At 36.2% G+C, this 20725-nt stretch overlaps 10 protein-coding genes and 1 non-coding gene across 11 annotated transcripts; 6 read left to right on the forward strand and 5 right to left on the reverse strand.

Annotated features, from left to right (window-relative positions):
• Window positions 1–1213: 1213 nt before the first annotated feature.
• On the forward strand, window positions 1214–1494 carry B0P05DRAFT_584740 (uncharacterized protein; the record flags this gene model as incomplete). The annotated part of the gene is made up of 2 exons (XM_051582386.1): window positions 1214–1324; window positions 1375–1494. 2 exons carry the CDS (start codon window positions 1214–1216, stop codon window positions 1492–1494), a joined length of 231 nt encoding a protein of 76 aa, XP_051437640.1.
• A 410-nt stretch (window positions 1495–1904) lies between these two features.
• On the reverse strand, window positions 1905–3520 carry B0P05DRAFT_354724 (uncharacterized protein). Its single transcript, XM_051573605.1, has 3 exons — window positions 3149–3520; window positions 2979–3099; window positions 1905–2929 (listed from the first exon to the last, which is right to left on the reverse strand). Exons 1-3 carry the CDS (start codon window positions 3296–3298, stop codon window positions 2154–2156), a joined length of 1047 nt encoding a protein of 348 aa, XP_051437641.1. The 5' UTR covers window positions 3299–3520; the 3' UTR covers window positions 1905–2153.
• Window positions 3521–4698: 1178 nt separating this feature from the next.
• Window positions 4699–6801, reverse strand: B0P05DRAFT_464655 (lactate permease; the record flags this gene model as incomplete). Its single annotated transcript, XM_051574227.1, has 8 exons — window positions 4699–5087; window positions 5156–5390; window positions 5433–5499; window positions 5546–6112; window positions 6170–6227; window positions 6278–6408; window positions 6453–6566; window positions 6611–6801. The coding sequence occupies 8 exons, from the start codon at window positions 6799–6801 to the stop codon at window positions 4699–4701; spliced, it is 1752 nt and encodes a 583-aa protein (XP_051437642.1).
• A 961-nt stretch (window positions 6802–7762) lies between these two features.
• On the forward strand, window positions 7763–8754 carry B0P05DRAFT_635245 (uncharacterized protein; the record flags this gene model as incomplete). Its single annotated transcript, XM_051583583.1, has 3 exons — window positions 7763–7839; window positions 7933–8034; window positions 8093–8754. The coding sequence occupies 3 exons, from the start codon at window positions 7763–7765 to the stop codon at window positions 8520–8522; spliced, it is 609 nt and encodes a 202-aa protein (XP_051437643.1). The 3' UTR covers window positions 8523–8754.
• Window positions 8755–10875: 2121 nt separating this feature from the next.
• Window positions 10876–10958, forward strand: B0P05DRAFT_t24. The gene has a single exon. It is a non-coding gene; the product is annotated as a tRNA-Leu (tRNA).
• Window positions 10959–11304: 346 nt separating this feature from the next.
• On the forward strand, window positions 11305–13266 carry B0P05DRAFT_354887 (fork head domain-containing protein). The gene is made up of 3 exons (XM_051573606.1): window positions 11305–11888; window positions 11943–12411; window positions 12464–13266. The coding sequence occupies exons 1-3, from the start codon at window positions 11587–11589 to the stop codon at window positions 13133–13135; spliced, it is 1443 nt and encodes a 480-aa protein (XP_051437644.1). The 5' UTR covers window positions 11305–11586; the 3' UTR covers window positions 13136–13266.
• Window positions 13267–13399: 133 nt separating this feature from the next.
• Window positions 13400–15034, reverse strand: B0P05DRAFT_577877 (major facilitator superfamily domain-containing protein; the record flags this gene model as incomplete). Its single annotated transcript, XM_051581817.1, has 3 exons — window positions 13400–13628; window positions 13681–14814; window positions 14871–15034. The coding sequence occupies 3 exons, from the start codon at window positions 15032–15034 to the stop codon at window positions 13400–13402; spliced, it is 1527 nt and encodes a 508-aa protein (XP_051437645.1).
• A 91-nt stretch (window positions 15035–15125) lies between these two features.
• B0P05DRAFT_531201 (uncharacterized protein) lies at window positions 15126–17176 on the reverse strand. The gene is made up of 3 exons (XM_051576938.1): window positions 16765–17176; window positions 15507–16703; window positions 15126–15449 (listed from the first exon to the last, which is right to left on the reverse strand). The coding sequence occupies exons 1-3, from the start codon at window positions 17068–17070 to the stop codon at window positions 15342–15344; spliced, it is 1611 nt and encodes a 536-aa protein (XP_051437646.1). The 5' UTR covers window positions 17071–17176; the 3' UTR covers window positions 15126–15341.
• Window positions 17177–17401: 225 nt separating this feature from the next.
• On the forward strand, window positions 17402–18598 carry B0P05DRAFT_531202 (ankyrin repeat-containing domain protein). The gene is made up of 3 exons (XM_051576939.1): window positions 17402–17471; window positions 17565–17589; window positions 17617–18598. The coding sequence occupies exons 2-3, from the start codon at window positions 17565–17567 to the stop codon at window positions 18567–18569; spliced, it is 978 nt and encodes a 325-aa protein (XP_051437647.1). The 5' UTR covers window positions 17402–17471; the 3' UTR covers window positions 18570–18598.
• A 59-nt stretch (window positions 18599–18657) lies between these two features.
• On the forward strand, window positions 18658–19259 carry B0P05DRAFT_531204 (uncharacterized protein). Its single transcript, XM_051576940.1, has one exon. It carries the CDS (start codon window positions 18680–18682, stop codon window positions 19181–19183), a length of 504 nt encoding a protein of 167 aa, XP_051437648.1. The 5' UTR covers window positions 18658–18679; the 3' UTR covers window positions 19184–19259.
• Window positions 19260–19534: 275 nt separating this feature from the next.
• B0P05DRAFT_594789 (uncharacterized protein) lies at window positions 19535–20521 on the reverse strand (the record flags this gene model as incomplete). Its single annotated transcript, XM_051583088.1, has 1 exon — window positions 19535–20521. Exon 1 carries the CDS (start codon window positions 20342–20344, stop codon window positions 19535–19537), a length of 810 nt encoding a protein of 269 aa, XP_051437649.1. The 5' UTR covers window positions 20345–20521.
• Window positions 20522–20725: the final 204 nt, after the last annotated feature.

The following is a 20725-nucleotide window of genomic DNA, read 5'->3' on the forward strand; positions in this document are numbered from 1 at the left end:
GGACATATATTCAACTCAATAGTTAATCCATAACCTTTTAAAAAACAAATAAAAATAAATCAAGTGAGAAAAGAACACACAAAGATATATTACATATTGTTCCTTCTTAACACAATTAAATCAGTTATCTTTATAATTGATAAAATATCTTTTATGGATAAAATGTTTTTTCTTTTTCATGAAATGATTATAGTTACTTCCTCTTCTTTAATAAATTGCGTATTCATACAAAAGTAGTTGCTTTTTGGAGTGGATGGAGTGTTTTTTAGTTATCCCTCTCTACCCAGTACTTTGCGAATGTCGATCTGAACATGTCCGATAGAGGTGGTAGTGCATAAGAAGATCGTTTTTACTAGATGTCAGATGAAGATAAGAAAAACCTTGATTGCATCCCCTTCCTCCTTTTCTTTCCTTACGATAGAAATATGTTCTGATAAATACTAAGTCTCTCTGTTCAAACATTAAAAATATCTGATTTTTTAAAAGAGTAAAGAATTTTCCATGATGTATTTGATTTCTCATGAAAGATAAGTACAACTGAATATAACTCGTTCGAGTTTATTAGAATTTTCTTTTATAAGATTGGAAGATCTAACTGATGCTCCACATAATGGAAAGAATATCTTCAACCTGAAGATACACACCGATGATTTTGACGCTTCTATCATTTTTGTACGCGAAAAGAAAAAAGAGGTTGAGAAAAAAGCTGAGTTGGACCTTGAAGATTTAATAAAAAAAAGAGGTAGAGCAATTATTCTTGCCAGTGGCTATCAATCCAGGTTGCAAAACAGCATTTACTGCCACGATTTTATACTCGGAAGACAACAAAGAGTACACAAGTTACTCTTCGAAAAAAACGAAAAAGCTTTGCAGGAGTTGACTGGCGAAGACAGAAGGTACTTAAACTGAGGAGAGACGCTGGAATCGAAGCGATTGAAAGTCAACCCTTCGCGGCAAAGACAATTGATATCAACAGAATGAATCAGTAAATGGGAGTATTCTTCTATATGGTGTTCAAAAAATACAATAAATCAAAACGAAGAGAAACTAATAGAAATAAGAAAAGAAAACCAAGAAGCCAAGACAAGTTCAAGCATCAACGGGCAATTACTTTCCAAGAGAGTCGATTTATAAGAAATCCAAGTTTACAGCATCAGCAAAGGTTCCTGTGGTCGTGTTTGGTGACGGTTTAAAAAATAAAGAAAACGTTCTTATGAAATGGCAGCTCTTAGGAATCAGTGGTGTTATTCTAAGGTTATTGTACCAAAGATCAAAACAGTTGACAGCAGCAGCTGTCATGATCAATGAGTACAATACCTCAAAGGTAAGAAATGAATACAACCTATAAAAGACTGCTTCTCACATATTAAATAGGTTTGTTTGTCACGTAAAACAAGGAACTTGGAGCACGCAAAGCTTGCAAATGGAACGGAGTTCTTTGAAAAAACTGTTCGATCCTTTGGGACCGAGACATTAACGCCAGCAAGAACATGACAGACATATCTATAGCTATTTGGAATGGTGATGGTCAACCTTCTATTTTCAAAAATCGGGAGAATCACCATAATGGAAGCAGTAAACACTTGTGAAAAAAAAGTGTAATTAAAGATTTTTACAAGTAAACTCATGCAATGCATGATGTCCGTGAATCTCATCTAAAAACTAACTTTCCATTTATGTTTCGTCCAAAAAAGGTAAACACGGTGTCTAATTTTAGCCAAAAACACTGTAGCCTGTACATGGAATTCAATAATCAAAATCAGAGTTTTGTTTTGTTTTTGCTTAGATCCTGTCTTTAAAAGGTTCCACAGATCACACATAGATGAGCAAAGTGGTACAGGTTGAAAGCTACAAGATTATACAGAGATTGATATATTTATATATATAATGATGATGTTACATATGTACTAAATAGCATAAGTTCGTATCTACATAAGTAATAAAATAAGGGATAGTATGACAGCAGAAAAGAGAAAAAGAGAAAAGAGAGAGAATTTTGGATGAAAAAGCATGTACATGTAAATATATAAAGAAAAGAGCGAATGAATGAATGAATGAATGAATGAATGAATGAATGATAAATACACATATAAAAAGAAAGAAAAAGGATTGATATGTCAAATAGAAACGAGAGTGAGAAAGAGAAAAGATTATTAAGCACTTCCAGAACCATTGTTGTTATTGTTGCTTCCGCGTTTTGTTACTGAAGACTTTCTTCGACGATTCTTCAAGTTGAGCAACAATACGCCAGTAGTAGGATAAGTGTTAGGTGGTGGTGGTGTAGGTTCTGGTGAAGGTTTGGGCCTAGGATTTTGATATGGAGAAGTCGATCTACGTAATTTGGCCCGAAGTGCTTCCATCACTTTATCATGGTCTAGAGGTTGAGTGTTTGGAGGTGAGGCAGCCTTCATTTTATTTTTATTATCATTTTTATTCATGTTTAGTTCGCCCAGGTTCATGACGCTTTCGTACGACAATGTGCGGTGTGCTCCTTTTCGAGACGTTGTGGATGCTGAATGCGGTTTGGGAGAAGAGTTAGGTGTTGTTTTCTTTGAACTGGCTGAGCTACTGTCACTGTTCTGGCGAGGAATAGGTCTGGATGAAGGAACAATGGGTGCGGTCGTCAAAGTGGATGGGAAGAGGGGGAGATCCATATCAGGAGGAGAACACGACATAACCATGCCACTGTTGTTGTCATGGTAGACATCAAAATGCGTAGGTGAAATCAAATCCAGCGAAGGGGAAGAAGAAGCAATACTTATAGTTTCCATGTATTGAAATTCTGATGTGGTTATTGGTAGAGAAGGTGAGGTATTAATCCCTGCCTGCAAGGACGATGAATGATCCGAAAATTGGCTGTGCTGATCCATAAGTGACACTGCAAAAAGGGAGGAGGTACTGGCTTGCGAATGCCCACCCATTAAGTCATCTAAACACATCCAGGTAAACAATCGTTTATTGGGAACGAATTTACCTACCTAAAAATGGGTCTACATTTCTACCAATTGGGGTATCTTGGTGTTGATTCAATTCATATTGAATAAATTTGTCTTGTAAACGAGCTTCTTCAGCTTGACGCAACTCCTCAGCTGTTTTTCTCTGTATACAAATTTAACATCCTTTTTGATCTAGAGTCAATTATGCGTACCTTTTCCTCTTGTGTTTTGGCAGCAAGGATATGATCCAATAATTGAGAATTGTCGTGGTATCTTGATAAGAATTCATCAAAAGACATGTCATTGCCATGGCTTTGTTGTCTTGCATGTTGATATTGATCGTTTGTTTCTTTCGGAGGCATAATGATGTGATTGTTAAAGCATAAAAATTCCACAATTGGAGTTTGATTTTGTATAAATAGAGAGAACTGAGCGGCTGAAATAATCTTAAAAAGATAAGAAGAGTAAAAGGAGAAAGAGAATGTTAATTGCTCTTTGTGTAATTGTCTAAAAAGAAAGAAGAAAGAAGGAATGAAAAAAAGTTTACCTGGTTATATAAATCAAAAAAAAAATTTATAAATAAACTTACATCGGTCGCTTAAAATCGGTGCATCAAACCCTTTCTTACTGACAATGTTTCCCGCAATCATGATTTTGATGGAGATACACACCACCACGTTTTGTGTGGCAGTAAAAGCACAGAATTAAGCAACAGGCAGTGACTAGGATAAAAATAACCCCTACTAGATCGGCCAATTAAAACATCCAACTGACTGTTGTAGGGAGTTTTGAAATTAAACCGAGTCGCTGGGGAAAAAAGCGATACGTGACAGTAAGCTACCATAAAAGTCAATCGATCTTTCACTTTGATTACCTTCTTTGCCCCTGAGCTATTGTTAATTGACATTTGTAATGAAATTGAATCCCTGCATTCTAAAAATAACCAGTACTTCCATTGTTTAATTTGAGATTTGTGCTGTTGCTCTCCTTATGATTAGGAGAAAGCAGAAGAAAAAGAGAAAAAGAGAAAAGAAAATGACTGAGAATGGACTCAACTTAACTCTGTGTAAAAGACACAGTGCGATTAAAACAGTAAAAATGTTTATTATAGACACTTGAGCTGTGTGTCATGTATGCTTTTATTTTATTTATAGTAAACCTTTTTTTAGTGATTTATATTTCCGCTTAAAGAAAGTGAAGTTGCGGAAGTTGATTTTACATTGAAGGTCATTGTTGAATTTATTTCTGCTTTTGAGACAGAAAGAGAAATTCCATGTATCTGTTTGTTTTTTAGCATATAAGTTTATGAGCATTCTGTTCAATGATCCATATGTCGCTTTCTTAGCCTTAATTGAGCCAATGGAATGCTCAAGTATTGTTCATCATTCCCAAAGCAGTTTGATGTTACACTGCTTCTTTAATCATGAGCTCATATTCACAAGAATTAATTGACTCTAACGGAAATTGTGCAGTGGCTTGCTTATTAATAATATTCTGTTTTAGTGTTGATCTTATTATGAAAAAATTCAAACAAAGGCGTCCTATAGAAAAACAATACTACCAATTCCATACGACTTCAAAGAGAGCATTGTTAGAACCGTATAGAAATTTAAATGTCCTTTTGGCAACACAGGTCGAAACTGAATGTATGACGAAACTGATTTCTTTTGAATTCTAAATGTGAAAGTTTAATTTTTGGTTTGCATACTGTAGACTATTTTTAATAATTCTTTAAATTACGTAATTTTAAAAACGCTTACTATCAGGACTCGGAAGGGATCATACCCGGCACTGCGTATTGCTGTATGCAGGCTATAGTACCCATTATACAACACATAAAGATCGAGTGTAGAATAGTTCGACGTAAGATACGTCCCTCTTGCCCTTGCAACCCAATTGTAGAAACACCTGTTGTTAAGTTTTGAGGAGAGATCATTTTGGACGTAACAGCTCCACTCGAATTTGTACTAGCCATCAATACAGCAGAGAGTCCAATCTCTCTTGCTGCCACAACCTGTAGATTTCCAAACAAGGTATTTGCAGACGTATCGCTTCCGGATAAAAAGCAAGCAACCCATCCTAGCCAGGCAGAAAGAAAAGGAAACGCACGGCCAACTGACGCTAGCTGGTATCCAATAGTATACACAATGCCTAAGATTATTAATAGATTGATATTATTAGAACCAGAGAAGAACGTGCAAAATAAACCCCTTTCATACCTGAATAATTAAAAAGATATGCGAATGCCATTATTAAGGATACAGTGAGTATAGGTTTATATAGTTGTACAATAGTATCACGTAGAGCCAAAGAAAAAATTTGGCTATTAAGTCCATATACTAGCACAACAATGACTGAAAAAGGAATTGATGCTACTAAAATAGCTGTCCCTGTTGCCAATGGTTGAAATACCCATACTGCGTCATATTTTTTACCGTAAAGCGTCAGCCAAACCTGAATCGATGTTTAGCGTTTGTTACACCCTAATTTATTTACCTGCTGATGTAAATACGGCCATTCAACGTAGATCTGACCTATTCGCGAAACCTGAGCAAACGACCATCTAAAAAAAAATTGGTGACACTGAATCGCACCCTTAAATTACTTACACAATCACAACCAACACAATGGTCAGCCATGGACACCAAGCTAATGCAATCTGTTTCCAAGTCAGTTTTAATTCTGTGTTCGGCAAGGTCTTGCGTCCTTGCTCTTCTCCTTTTGGCGACAGGCAATTTTTATTTATGGAGAGCGATATTTCGCTAGATAAAATAAAATCCAGATTGGCTTCATATTCTGCTCGATAAGGTGGCTTCCAATATTGAACAAACGAAACCACAGCTATTAGCGATGCTAGACCTGCCATCAAATCTGGAAGTTCTGGTCCTACAAAATTGGCAAACACACTTTGAACAAGAGCAAAAGAGATACCCGCGACGACTGCAATAGGCCAGCATTCAATCAAGCCTGCGCGGGGACCTGCGTAAAACAAGAGAGCATAAATAGGCAAAAAGACACTAACAAACGGTAATTGTCTCCCCATCATGGCAGACAGCGACAGAACAGGAAGGCCAGTAAGGGAAGCCAATGTTGTTACAGGGATACCTAACGCACCAAAGGCAACTGGCGTTGTATCAAAAATAAGTGTAAAAACCAGTGCATCTTCTGGTTTGAATCTGTTACCAAAAAAAGTTCGAATGAATAGGTTGAAGAGAGGGTTTGTGAATTGTTACCCTAATGATACCATCATTGAGGAACAGATAGCTCCAGGTACGCCAAACCCAGCAACTCCTATATTACCCAAATTAGTAACTCGATTTTATGGATCGATTTTAAGGAACCTTCCAACAAAGCACCAAAACAAAAACCAATGATCAGCAAAATCACTCTCAGATCAGGTGGCGTACTTGAAATCATCCAGCGTCGAAATAGATGAAAAATGCCGGAATGGACCGTAATGTTGTAGATAAACCTGCAAGAATGTCAATCTTTCATAGTCAACTAACAATTACCTACATTGCATTGAAGACAATCCACATGATAGGCCAATTGGCGTAGACTATGCCATTTCCAATTGCTTCGAATGCTAGTAGAGCAGGCATTTGCCAACCGAATATGGCTATGAAGATACTTGTAGTTGTAAGCAATTGAGCTGCTGTTGTATCTACACATACCATACAATTAATCCAGAAAGAGCTGAGTAGTAAGCTGGTAAACGGAACACACCCAGCATGACAAGGACAACTAAAAGAGGGATGATTCCCACAAAAAAGGATCCAATCAAACTGCCTCCTATAGGTGTTAATTGTTGAATAAAGATTCCTTCTTGTCTGATGAACTCTGGAATGGGTGGTCCCAATGCCATTTTGTAGAAACAAAAGAGAGAAAGATAAAAGCAAGAAAAAAGAATGTACTCAAAATTACTTGGTCTTGTTTGTATACATACATGCAAAAATTACGTAGATCACATCACCCTTATGTGCCCAATCATCCCTTTTTAAACAAGACAATAAACTTATATAGATGAAAGAGCCCAAAGCAAAAGAGAGCAACAATAGACTGCTTGAAACCAAATAATATTTTGGTTTTTTTTGTATATCAAAAGAACACAACATCAGTTAACATGTGTTGGAAAAACTGAAATAGAAGAAGCCTAGTTATGATAGTTAGCAACAGAACACTTGCATGTCCTGTTTCAAAACTTGTTTCACGCGTCATGCTAGCATACTTGATAGACCATCAAGTTATTAATACCCTCGTAATGATCTCTAAGCCGTTCAGCTGCAAAGAAGACCACCTTCCTAAAGAAATTTGCAACGACTGGATAGGCTTTTTTTTCATTTTAGTAGATCAATTGATTCGATAGTGAGATATAAGGGAAAGTACATCTTACGATTCAAGCGATGTAGATAGTACTGTATAAATGGTTTGATTGCAAATTTCTCACTTGCCAGATATTTATTGATGGCCCTTAAAAGATTTGTGAATCACTTTGCATGATCAACTAATATTGCATTATTGTGGCTTATATTGTGTAGAATTCTAGCAAGCACAACTATATTCTCGATTTTAGGTTCTTCAAGACTATACAAAGCTTCACAAATGGCGAGGCTATCGAAAATTTCAAATGCATACCTTACTCTTAGGAGTACGATATACATTATGCCATACCGTCTAATCCTTATAGAGACAAAAGTAAAATGGAAATCCAGTCATAAAAAAATTTGTGCTTTTATTGGCCAGTTGAGTTTAGCAGCACAATAAAAAAATTTTGTAAATTCAATCCATTTAATTTTCTTTTTTTTTATCCTAAACTTCTCTTAATAATGTCTGTTACCTTGGAACTTCCTTTGGCTCTTCACATCCTCGAATCCGTTCTTGCTGAAAACAAGTTCGTTGCCTCGTATGTATCTTATTTTCATAGTTTTTTTCGATAGATAGAAAATCATTATCTTGCTCGTTTGTGGCTTAGTTACTCATCCTTTTTTTCACATAGCAACAATAAGGCCACTGAAGCTGACGCTGCTGTTGCCAAGGCTTTGGGTTCCGCTCCTGCTGCTGAATTCGCCAACGTCAACAAGTGGTACTCTGAAGTTAAGTAAGTATATATTTAACAAAAGAAAAGGAGAGAAGAGGTTTTGACGCGTTCCTTTTAGGCCCGCTGAAGCTGCTGCTCCTACTGCTGCCGCTGCTGAAGACGAAGATGACATTGACCTCTTCGGTTCTGACGACGAAGAAGTTGATGAAGAAGCTGAAAAGATCAAGGCTCAACGTGTTGCTGAATACAACGCTAAGAAGGCCAACAAGCCCAAGACCATTGCCAAGACCACTGTCACTCTCGATGTTAAGCCTTGGGATGATGAAACCAACATGGAAGAATTGACTGCTGGTGTCAAGGGTATCGAAATGGACGGTCTCCTTTGGGGTGGTAGCCAACTCGTTGCCATTGGTTACGGTATCAAGAAGCTCCAAATCAACTGTGTTGTTGAAGATGACAAGGTTCTTATGGATGATTTGACCGATGCCATCCTCGGTTTGGAAGACTACGTTCAATCCGTTGATATTGCTGCCATGCAAAAGATCTAAGTTGCTTTATAAAAGAAATAAAATGTAAATAATCTTCATTGTCTTTTTATGAGGAACATATACATTTGTAGTTTGTTGTTTAGATATCTAAAGTCATACGAGACGGGTTTCTTTACTGCAAAAAAAGTTCAATCAAACCATTTACAGCTTGAACAAACTTGAAGCTTTCTCTTGTTGACTTCTTTGGGTTATTAACACTATGGAAGTATGTGTTGCAATTAAAAAAGCACAGTCAATGTTGATCAGAAGGATTGCTTTAACATCAAAGTTAATGTTGTTTGAGAATACTTATCAATAAAAATATATGTGATGTTTGGGTTGTGAAATGAAAATAGAATAGAATAAAAAAGAAAACAAAGAAATACAGTGAGACTGTTCAGTACTTCTTTACTACATAAATAATTGATTCCTTCCTCTAAAATATATTTTTTCCAGGTTGTCTTTTATACTACCTGATTTATTGACTAATCATGATTACTGATTATTGATTGCTTAACACCTTGACAGCTTGTGTCTGGGAATTGATTATGTAAATTCTCCTTTAATTCTCCTTGTTACCTAAAAGGTGCAATTATGGTTTCCTTATTTGTAAATATCCATATTATCCCAGTTACCGTTATTTACTGTCATTATACAATGCTTACTTTATATTTATAATGTATAGTGCTATAAGTGATTATTCATTTGTATGATGAAAGACTATTTATTATATTTTGTATTGAAAGTGCTCAGATCACCACAATTACATACTATAATATATCATAATCAATTTACATCAGAAATAGACATAAAAGAGCCTCTTGTACTGAATAAGACAATGTATCTTTTAATAGATCAAGACTTATAACCGAAATCCATAATTTACATTATTTAATTAACTTAAAGTAGTCTATGATAATAGAGACTCAGTCATTTGCATGAACTCTACTACTACTTACTCCGACATCTCTTCATGTATAAATATGCTAGAATAATTTATAGTCAAAAAGTAACAACAATAAAATTGTATAAAACAGTCTCAAAGTATCTACCTTTGTCTCTATATCATCTTATTATATAACTCTATTATCAAAACATCACACTATACAAGTTCTAATGGACTTTCTCTGTGTTCTTACCTTTTCTCTTATTGAATATCTACTCTCTCTTCATCTCACAACAGTTGCCAAAAAAAGATGTCAACGCAATACTAGTGATGACGGTAACGCCGAACTTTTGAAATTGCGGTTTTGAAAGTATATAAGAGAGCAGGGATGAAGGTATGGTTGTATACAATTATTTAGAAGAGAGAAAAGATGATTTTTGTTCATTGCCATGCATAAAATTATTAAAACCGATATTTAAATAGCCGCTGTTTCTCTGCAATCCGGACTTGGCTATTCGGCTTTCAATTTGGAACTGTTGGAAAAATCATTTAAGCTTACTGTGATGTTTTGATAATAGAGTTATATAATAAGATGATATAGAGACAAAGGTAGATACTTTGAGACTGTTTTATACAATTTTATTGTTGTTACTTTTTGACTATAAATTATTCTAGCATATTTATACATGAAGAGATGTCGGAGTAAGTAGTAGTAGAGTTCATGCAAATGACTGAGTCTCTATTATCATAGACTACTTTAAGTTAATTAAATAATGTAAATTATGGATTTCGGTTATAAGTCTTGATCTATTAAAAGATACATTGTCTTATTCAGTACAAGAGGCTCTTTTATGTCTATTTCTGATGTAAATTGATTATGATATATTATAGTATGTAATTGAAGACTTATTTAATGTCAGATCATCACACTTACTTCTGCTTTTCATCTAAGCTCTTTTATAATATATGTGATCATTACTTTAAAAAATCTCCAAAATGTCGTGGAAATGGAGAAAGAAGATAAAAAGCAGCCAATAGAAGTGGAGTATAACTTGCCAGCCAAGTACAACCCAAATAAAAGAAGGTTCAAGCCGCAAACGTCAAACAACCGAAAGAAAAAGAAAGTCCGCTTGAACCTAATCTTGGAAGGCAGTTACAATATCATCGCTTACATCAGACTCGTCATCGATGATACTTTACCTTACAGACTTAGATCATATATTTAGTTCAAATAGAAAAGTATAAATACTGTGCTATTGATAACTGTAAGTACTTTATCTTATACTTTATCAATACACAGGTAACATGAAATATTTCTATAAATAGAGATCTTATACTTACTGTATCAATACACAGTTCCTTTCTGTGACGTCACGTTATTTCCAGAATATTTCCCAGTGAATCTATTGGCTAAGAAACGTTCTATTGTCTCATGACTTAACTATAAAAATACAAACTTAACTAAAATATCAAATCGACAAAAAACATGGAGAGATGGCCGAGTTGGTCTAAGGCGTCACGTTAAGGTCGTGATCTCTTCGGAGGCGTGGGTTCAAATCCCACTCTCTTCACATTTTGTTGCTATAGTTGTAACTTTGTGTAGCTTAAGTAACTGTCAACTTTATATAAAATAGTTTATTTTGATCTTGAATTACAAGTGTCTTTTTTTAAAGTAGCATGCAAAGTTTGCTGGTTTTAATACTTAATGTCTATCTTGATTGACATATGAGCTTTTGAAAAAATAACAAAAGATTGATTAAGTCATATTTGCCCGTTTTTCTAAAAGCATCAATATCTCCAATCCCAATAAATATTCTGGATTTAGAGAAGGATGTTTATGAAAGCATCTCTATGTCCGTTCTTTTTCATTTGTGATTTTTGAAGACATATTTCAAAATGATACAGAACTTTGTTCTTTAAATCCATCTTTTTAAGTCTATTGTTGCCTTTAAAGACGATAATAGTCTAATTAGCTTTGGCAGTGAGTTTAACATAATCTTCTACGTTGCATCTCTTTCATCATGCTGTTTGCTCCAACACTCTGATTGAATTACCGAAATCGCGTAAGAACGCGTTACGAGTATGTAATTGGAGGCGTGTCCGGATCCGGCAGCGGCTTTATAAGTTTTTTTTCTCTTCTTGACGCAAAAAAATTCTTTTCTACAGTTCTGACATCGATCCTTCTCTTGTTCAACTCGGATGGCTAGCTTTGAACAAGTAGCAGCAGATAGCAAAGAGACAGTACAAGCATACGCAAAACTAGAAGGAGAGGATTTTTGTTATTATATTCGCACTTTGCAGGTCACTTTAGGTAGAAAAGTCAAGAAGCCTGATAACGTCGATATTCCACTTGGTAATGTAAAATCAGTGTCTCGCCAGCATGCTCGGCTGTTCTATAATTTTACTACCCAACGTTTTGAAATGATGGTCTTTGGAAAAAATGGAGCTTTCGTAAACGAACAATTTATCGAAAAAGGAGTTACTGTGCCGCTAGAAAACAAGTAAGAGATAAAAAAAATTTTTTTTTTAATATGATTTATTCATGCCAAACCAAGGACCAAGATTCAAATAGGCGAAGTATCCTTTAACTTTTTGCTACCTCGAATGGAACTATCAGCGACTGGAGGAAGTAGCGGAGGAGCAGCAGGAGCGACAGGAGAAATATCGCAAAATGAAACATTTGGATATATTTCAACACCACAGCAATTGGAAAAGAATTGTAAAATAGAGAAACCGATACCCTTATCTACTTCTATTGCCATGGACAAACAGCCCGAACAAAAAAGGCTCGCATTGACTTTGTCACCAGATAAAGAAGAGATCAATACAGATGATTGGGTAGAATCATCGCCTGTAGACCCTTCTACATACGAATCAAAAGACATCAAACCGCCTTATTCTTACGCTTCTCTTATTGTTCAAGCCATTCGATCTTCACCAAACAAACGCATGACACTCAATGACATTTACACCTTTATCACTACAACATATCCTTATTATCAAATGACTTCCAACGGCTGGCAGGTAGCAACCACACTGCACAGAAATGAAAAGGAACTGACATGGCTTGATATAGAATTCAATTAGACATAATCTGTCTTTAAACAAAGCCTTTATTAAGGTTCCACGAAAAGACTCAGAGCCTGGGAAAGGCGCTTTTTGGACAATTGATGAATCGGTTGAACATCATTTTAATAGGAACATCTATAAGAAACAAAAACGACCAGATTCGAGTCATCATGGAGGCAAAAATAAACGAAAAAGGCTAGAAAACGGCGAAGAAGTATCTGACGACGAAGAGGACGAAGACTGTATTGAATGCGAAGGTTTGGAAGACGACGAAATTGATGTTGAGGACGAAGAAGAGGGTGAAGAAACAACGACAGAAAATACTCCTGTATTACTTGAAAAACCAGAACCTTCAGCTCCAACTTTCGATTGCATTACCACAGATCAACAAAAGAAAAAGAGAAAGGCATTGCATGAACATGCTAAAGGCCAATTACAGTTACAGGAACAGCAGCAGCAATTGCAACAACAGTTGCAGAACACAATACGTCAACATCTATTAGACCCTATTAAACATCCTTTGCCGCCTTCTATCGCTCAATTGCTTCCACAAGCAATTGCACAGCTACCGCCGCAATTAGCTAGTCAGTTGTCAAATACATTGAAAACTACCTTAAAATCTTCTGCTCCCCAAGATAACAACAATAATGTGGAAGATGCAACCAAAAAAACGGCCTAATAATACCACAGCTCCTGTATCATATCTCTTAATGTCTCCCCCACTCTTATATATGTGCATATACACTTTCATCATCATCATCCTCTCTTTCTTTAAAATATTTATAAATGAATGTATAAACTAGAACTTTCTTTATTCATGAAACTTCATATGTCTGATTGTCCAAAACTAATTCTTCTTGAAAATTAGATATATTTACAAAGAAGGGACTTGAGACTTTCTCGAAAAGGATCTATTTACAGAAAAAGAGGGAGAAGAAACAATTTATCGTCTGTGCTTTTCAAAGCCTCTTACGATAGCTTCAAGTGATCTACCCTTTGTTTCAGGCAAAAAGGTAAAAGTGAATATAAAGGCAAGTAAGGAAACGATTGCAAAAATGGCGAATGAATAACCTTCAATACGCCCAAAGATGACTGGAAATAATTGGCCAATTAAGAAGTTCATAGCCCAATTTACACCAGTAGCCACAGCAGCCACAGCAGACGAAGCATATCTATGGGGAGAAAGCATATCAGATCAAATACGTTTAACTTATAATACACTACGTTGGTGTCAATTCAGATGTCAATAGCCAAGGAATAGGACCAATACCGATAGCAAAAGAAGCAACATATAAGAAGACAGATACCACAAGCAAAGCGGGGATGGTGTATACATATCCAACGACTAGCAAGACTGAGAACAGGCAAGCACCAGCATTTGCTATCAATAACAAAGGCCGACGACCCATACGATCAATCATGGCAACTGCCACTAATGTCATGACAAAGTTAACAACAGTTGTAACAATAGCCATGTACTTGGCCATATTTGCATCAAAAGCTAAGACAAAGATAGTCACAGAGTAATACATGACAGCATTAATGCCGACGAGCTGCTGAAAGGCATGCAAAAAGACGACAGTAAGCGTAATGCGTCGAATGACAGGGTCAGTAAAAATTTGAATAATGCTCATAGTGTCTCTTTGAGTAACAGGAACTTGTTCATCAGTAGATTCGTTGTCTTCAGCATGAGTCGCATCGAATGTATGTTCTTTAGTTTCTCCAGATTTGGTAATATAAGCTTCTTTTTCTGTCTGTTTCTCTTCTTCTGTTGCAGGCGGCTTTTGGTAGTCTAGCATGGATTGAGCAGCAGCAGTACCATAATAACCTTCAACCATATCATAAAATTCACGATCAATGTTGTAGTTATTACCACGAAGCTTTTGGAGTGACTGTCGAGCCTCTTCAATATGGTTGACAGAAATCAGATAACGAGGTGTTTCAACACATGTATTCATCAAAAAGAATTGAGCAATAGCAGGTAAACAGACAATCGCAAAATTAAGACGCCATAAAGGTACATTGGCTAACGGAAGCCCAATGACTGAGGAGAGTAAGATGCCGAGGACAATAAAAAACTGATTGCAAGTACCCATTGCACCACGCGCCTTAATGGTAGATACTTCACCAATATAAGTAGGGATAGATAATGACCCCATACCACATCCTAGACCACATAAGATGCGGCCAATGATAAACATACTTTCATGCACAGAAACACTAATGAGAAGACCACCAATAATATAGCCCAAATTATTGAGCATAATGGCTCTTTTACGACCAACTTTTGTCTGGAGATTGCCAGCTGTTAGACCACCAATGAGGCCTCCTACGCAGAATGAAGCGACTGCAAACCCCCTAACAAAAAAAAAACATAACTCAGTTATGTAAACAATCAAATTCCCTGTAATTACCATAATCCATTGTTCATAGGTAAACAATCGGGCCATGCTGAGTTATTTACATGCGCATTGCCATTGGGGCAATTATGCGTGATTTCGCCTGGAATATTGGGAGAACCAATTACCCAACCATTGCTAAAAGAGCCCAAGCATGCTATCTGCACACAATAGACCATATATTTCGGAAACTTTGCATTAAGCGAATTCATCCAAAAGAATAAACGTGTAAAGGAAAAGATGAAAAAGGTAAGAAATGTAAAGAAATAACCCTTTTCGGTATGACCTTCAAATTTTTATTTGTATATCGGAAGGAGAAAGTTGGTTTCATTTAAAATGTTTATTCAACAAAAGGTGTGGCGAAATAAAATAGAAAAGGAAAAACCCTCGAAGCCAGGAAAAATATGCAATAAAGAAAAGGAGGTGAAGAAATGCTGAAGATTATACAATAATTATAGATATGTGATTAAATGTTGTATATGAAGTTTAGGAAAGTTGAGGATCAAAATTGGAGGTTGTAATGCTTTCTCTTCTATTAAAAGCGCTGATCATGGAAAAGCTATTATTACTGTTGGCAGGGTTTTGACGTACGCCCTAGCATAAAGTAAGTACAAAAAAAAAAAAAAAGACTATGTGGTGCCTATGACTTACTAAAGGATTTTTACTAAAAGACAAGCGTATACCACCTTTTATAGAATTACTTAAAGGATTTCCATGAAGTTCTTGCAAAGCTTGTGCAGCATAAATGGCATCTTCAAATTCGACAAAGCACATGGGCCCATTTGATTTGTTTCTAAATGACAATCGCTTGTATCCAGCACATTTCGAAAACATGGCTTTTAATTCGTCTTCGTTGGTATTAGGTGGCAAATTACCAACATAAAGTGTATTGCAAGGTGGGTTTTGATCTGCTGGGTTAGAACTACCGACCAGCATACCACCCAGACTGCGATAGCTGTTAGTAGGTGATATTATACCTGGTGGAGGTGGAGGAGAAGAAGACTTGGGTGGTGTAGAAGAAGATGAGTTGAGTGGATGAAAGCGTGTAATGATAGATTCATGATGCGGATGGTTGAAATAATAATTGTTTTCTTCCATGACTCTATTTAGGCCATTAGAAGTAGAAGTGGGGGTTGCTGTTGTGGATGTAGTTGTGCTTGTAGGTGATGTTAAACTGCTGCTATGATTGTGAGGATTATTAGCAAAAAATGTGTTCATGGCTTGGAATGTTGTACTCCGATCGGTAGTGGGCGTTGATTTAGAGAGATAGTCTAGTCCATCATGTATATTAGAAGAGGGAGCTGCAAATCTCCCATGAAGAGCATGACTAAATCGGCTGTTGGAGACAGAAGGCTTCACAAATAAATCCATTGATCTGGCATCTACTGATTGAGAGCGAGCGATACTGAAAGCTGAGTCGGGTGGTGGCGACATCATGTCGGAATAGAAATCGGAGTAGCTCTCATTGGGCGACATCAGCTCATTAGGAACTGGATGTGGAACAGAATAAAATGCTTCGTAAGCTGCTGCAGAACTGTTTTGAGGAAAACGAGAAGTGGAAGGCGATTGTTGCTGCTGCAAGATTTGAAGCTGTTGCAGCTGTTGTTGTAGTTGATGCTGCTGTAATTGTGGTTGTGGTTGTTGTGGTTGTTGCTGTGGTAGTGGTTGTATTTGTGTTGACTGTGAGGGTTGTGGTTGTTCTGTAAGAAAGCCTCTTTTGGTATGCAAATTCTTTTTAGCCATTTCTGCCTTCAACATAGAGTTTTTCTCGTTGTCTACTTTGCGTCCATTTAAGATATCTCGAGCATCTATGGCCTCTTTACGAGTACGGAATTTTGCAAATCCGATCTGTATTATTAAGACAAAATTAGATGTTGTCGTACTCTCTCTCTTTGCCTATGCCACTTACAATTTGTTTTCTCCCATTATTACCGTTCATCATAAATTCTTCTTCCCCATCCTTTGAAGGAACTTTAAGTGTGGCTGCTTCGAAGCCCGGTGAGAACATAAACATGTTCTGAAATTCCCGCTCTTGCATATCCTCCGGAAATCCTACTACAAAGATAGTGGAAATCTCTTCCTTGGTAGGTGAGACAAGGCCGTCTTGTTGTTGAAGAAAACTGGTGCTTACACTAGCATTGTTGTTCATAAATACATTAAAGAATGACGTATTCAAAGGAGTAGGTGATAAGGGTGTTGTTGGTGTTTGGCTCATACTACTTGTCAACAACAAAGAGATAGAGAGAGAGAGGGGACCAAAGAGGAACGTGGGGAAATTTAGAGAAAAAAGGGGATTTCTTTTAAAAAATAAAAAAAAAAAACCAAGTTTTAGTACGAGTGTATCATAAACACGAGGCTACGAAAAAGAAAGTCAGACAAGAAAAAAAAAAAAAAGAGGTCTTAAAGGGCACGTGACCATACAAGTGATTAAGTTGAATTATCAAAAAAGTTTATTATGTAAAAGGAATGTGGAATTATTAAATCATGTAAAATAGGGTCAAAAATGTAAAGTTATATTAAGGGCATGATTGTCTTCATTTCTATCTTCTTTTTACTCTCTTTTTACTCTCGACAATGATGTACACTTCTCAACCAAGGCCCATGCCAACATTTAATGTAAGAATTGGTCGCAAATGACATATTTCTGACAAGATTAGGACTCATGTTTTGTCGATATTGATCTATCTGACGAGAAAAAAAGAAGAAACAATGAAGGTAGATGTAGATATCTTGGGTGTAAGCCAAACTCATCATTTTATAGTCTCACCAAGGCCTGATCAACAAACAATCACTATAGAACCAGTACCTCGTATATCAATTTGGGAAGCTGCCAAAGTAGGCGACATAGATACACTCAATTATTTTATTCGTCACCATACAAACATTCCACAAGAAGATGACCTTATGGATGAAACAAGTATTACTCGATTACTAAATTCTCGAGACCCCAACACAGAATGTACTTTACTTCACTTGATTGTCTCCCATAATCTCAATCCATTGGAACCATTAAAGCTTCTATTAGAACAAGGTGCAGATGCTACCGCACGCAATGTGTACAATGTTCAAGCTATTCATGCGCTCATTCTAAAGTGTCCGGAACCTTTGGAATCCATGAAGCTACTATTAGAATACGATGCGGACCCAAATGCACGGGATGGAGATGGTTGGACACCTGCTCACTATGCTGCTCGGTTCTGCAAATCACCCGGCCCCGTACTAAAAGCATTAGTTGAAGCGGGAGCGGACATCAATGCTGTTGATTCTAGCAAAAAGACAGCCCTTTTTGGGCTACTTGCAAACGGAGATCATAGTATGACACTTGACTGGTTGATTCATACAGCAAAGGCAAATATCAAGACTAGGGGTGATTTCCTAGATGGTCAGACCCGACGCACAAAGCAAGGTTCATTGATTCTACAGGCAGCTAAATACGGAAGACTATCATCATTACGTATATTGATCAGTTCTGCTTCAGCAATGGACAGCTTAGAAACAATATTAACGCATGATGAGTTAACACTGGCTATTGAGTTGGTAAGACAGCAATTGGTCAAAGTTACGGAAAGAGACAAGGTAGAGAGACTTGGGTTAATTATTATGATACTGGAAAACATGACACAAAAGCTATATGCCCAAGACAATTTACCAAAACAAGATAATACTTCAAAAAGCTTATTAAAAAGAGCATTATCGTGGAGACAAAATAAATGAAACTCCTCTTAAACATTTATTTATGCAACTCCTTTGAATATTTCTATATAAAAAAAGCTTTTTTTTTTTTTTTTTTTTTTTTTTTTTTTTTTTTTTATTTGATTTCAAAAATGAATGAAGGCGCATTTTCTTGTCATACTGACTATTCAACTATTGAAGGAGAGAATTTTAATAAGAGGAGAAGCAGTTGTTGCTCTTTTTGCGAAACAAATCCAAGCATGTTGAACGTACTTGAACACAGAACTTTACAGATGACTCCTCCACTAGAGAATGTCTATTTTGAGCAAGATGAAGACCAACCTTTTACAGGAATCTATCTGCTGAACTTATTCCTAGCACCCAATATGACCAGATATCTTAAAGAGGCTTCTCCTTCAGACGACGTCTATACTTTACCATTACATCTTCAGCGCCTCCTCTGTGAAGCAAGAATGGAGGTTATGATCAAAGAGAGTGATTCTCAGGACACAAATGGATATGAAGCTGTTAAAAGGTTGGAAAAGCTAAAGGCATATGTGAACAGTATATCTCATGATGACGCAGAAATTATTATAACAACTTTAAATCGACTTGTTCATGACGAAGATGAACTGTCAAATATTATTGGAGACTAGTTTATATCATTTTCTCACCATTTATTGGTCTTATTCCATCAAATAAACTCACCTTTTTTTTTTCTGTTCCTTAAAAAAAAAAAAATTAAAACGACTTTTACGCTAAATATAGTAAACCTAAAGCAGTTTTTGGGTTTTTGTGTGTGAAATCACCATTGACAGGTTTGATAACATAATGACAGCACTTTGGGCTTTTTTATTTCAGCAAATCTATATTCCTTCATAGAATACTTTGAATTTGTTTTTCTTGTCACTTCTTCTAAAAAAAAAAAAAATAATACACAAATTTATTTCAATTTGAGACTTTTTGAGCCAAGTGAGTGGTATGTTTTACTCAGTACTTCTTTTCATCTACTTTTGGTTGCAGTACTCGGTTAACAGATTGAAATTATCTAAAGTTGTCTCTACGCTATTGATTTCATTCATAAGCTTCTCAAATGACCTTTCGCACATCTGGATCAGTGCTTGCATACGAACAACAGGAGGCAAAGGTGGTGGTTTATCAGTATATCTAGCTGATGGCTCAATGGTACTATGATTTGTAAAAAAAAAATCGCAATGCCTACTGATACTGGTAGACGGAGAAATGTAACCAGTTTGCCTGAAACAAAAAGGAGTGTTGCCTAAGAGCTCTTTGTTAGATTCGTTATAGGTATGAAGTTGCTGAATGACATTTCCATTGCCAATCATTTCTTTTGCTTGATTTCGGATAGTATATGTGTTTGATCGTCGAGTGCACATCTTCCAGCTATCTATGCTCTGGATTGGTTGTTTGGTGCGTTCATTGTTTTTTTTCGTGTCTTTAGGATTAATGAAGCTTTGACCGCCAAAATCCTTTGCATGTACTAAATTGCTCTCGTACTGGCTCTGCTCGTTCTTTATGAGCCCAGAAAAGCTTAAGGAGGCCACCACTTTTTGAAAAAGACTGTCCCAATTGCTTCTTTTTTCTTCAAGTGGTTTGTTTCTATTTTCTCTAAAAGATTTCTTTCTCGATACGTACTCTTCGATATCATTCAAAGACTGCTTTTTATCTATGATTGATTCTCTGTATCTGCGGATTTGTATTGACTTGTGTGTTTTGGTTGGCTGCGTTAGAATTTCAGTTCTCTTTTGTCTGTTATCTGATTGAAACAATTGTGTGACAAATGAAGTGAATCGCATATCAGTATGTAAAATAGGTAAGAAAGAAAAAAACAAAAGTTTTAGCTTGTCAAGTTCTAGTAGAGAGGGTAAAAATCAACAAATGACAGTACTCATTTTTCTTGGAATTAACAATTTAATGATCACAATAACCACAAACTACACGAGACTGTGAAGAGACAATGATATACTTTCTTGGTTACATAAAAAAGGAAACAATCAACCACAGTTGTCAGTTAGTGGTACGAGAAAAAAAAAAGGAGAGCTCTTGTGACAAACACTATCAATTGAATCTGATGGCTCAAGAGATGTGTTTAAGAGAGAGTGTGGCTTTACTATTCACTTTGACTACAACATTCTTTTAACTTCGAGACAGGAGCAGCGTTCTAAATAAAAGCAAGA

The sequence above is a fragment of the Gilbertella persicaria genome, assembly GCF_025201335.1.
Source record: "Gilbertella persicaria strain CBS 190.32 chromosome Unknown B0P05scaffold_8, whole genome shotgun sequence".
Classification (NCBI taxonomy): Eukaryota; Fungi; Mucoromycota; class Mucoromycetes; order Mucorales; family Choanephoraceae; genus Gilbertella; species Gilbertella persicaria.

Bases quoted from the DNA above. Each gene is read 5' to 3' on its own strand.
- B0P05DRAFT_354887 (XM_051573606.1), top strand. From the start codon at position 11,587: ATGGCTAGCTTTGAACAAGTAGCAGCAGATAGCAAAGAGACAGTACAA. The intron at 11,889-11,942 runs GTAAGAGATAAA...TGCCAAACCAAG, and splicing joins ACTGTGCCGCTAGAAAACAA to GACCAAGATTCAAATAGGCG. The intron at 12,412-12,463 runs GTAGCAACCACA...GGCTTGATATAG, and splicing joins TGACTTCCAACGGCTGGCAG to AATTCAATTAGACATAATCT.
- B0P05DRAFT_354724 (XM_051573605.1), bottom strand. From the start codon at position 3,298: ATGCCTCCGAAAGAAACAAACGATCAATATCAACATGCAAGACAACAA. The intron at 3,100-3,148 runs GTACGCATAATT...ATTTGTATACAG, and splicing joins CCAAAACACAAGAGGAAAAG to AGAAAAACAGCTGAGGAGTT. The intron at 2,930-2,978 runs GTAGGTAAATTC...GGATGTGTTTAG, and splicing joins AAATGTAGACCCATTTTTAG to ATGACTTAATGGGTGGGCAT.
- B0P05DRAFT_531201 (XM_051576938.1), bottom strand. From the start codon at position 17,070: ATGAGCCAAACACCAACAACACCCTTATCACCTACTCCTTTGAATACG. The intron at 16,704-16,764 runs GTAAGTGGCATA...TTAATAATACAG, and splicing joins ATAATGGGAGAAAACAAATT to ATCGGATTTGCAAAATTCCG. The intron at 15,450-15,506 runs GTAAGTCATAGG...ACTTTATGCTAG, and splicing joins CTTTTAGTAAAAATCCTTTA to GGCGTACGTCAAAACCCTGC.
- B0P05DRAFT_531204 (XM_051576940.1), top strand. From the start codon at position 18,680: ATGAATGAAGGCGCATTTTCTTGTCATACTGACTATTCAACTATTGAA.
- B0P05DRAFT_531202 (XM_051576939.1), top strand. From the start codon at position 17,565: ATGAAGGTAGATGTAGATATCTTGG. The intron at 17,590-17,616 runs GTGTAAGCCAAA...ATCATTTTATAG, and splicing joins GGTAGATGTAGATATCTTGG to TCTCACCAAGGCCTGATCAA.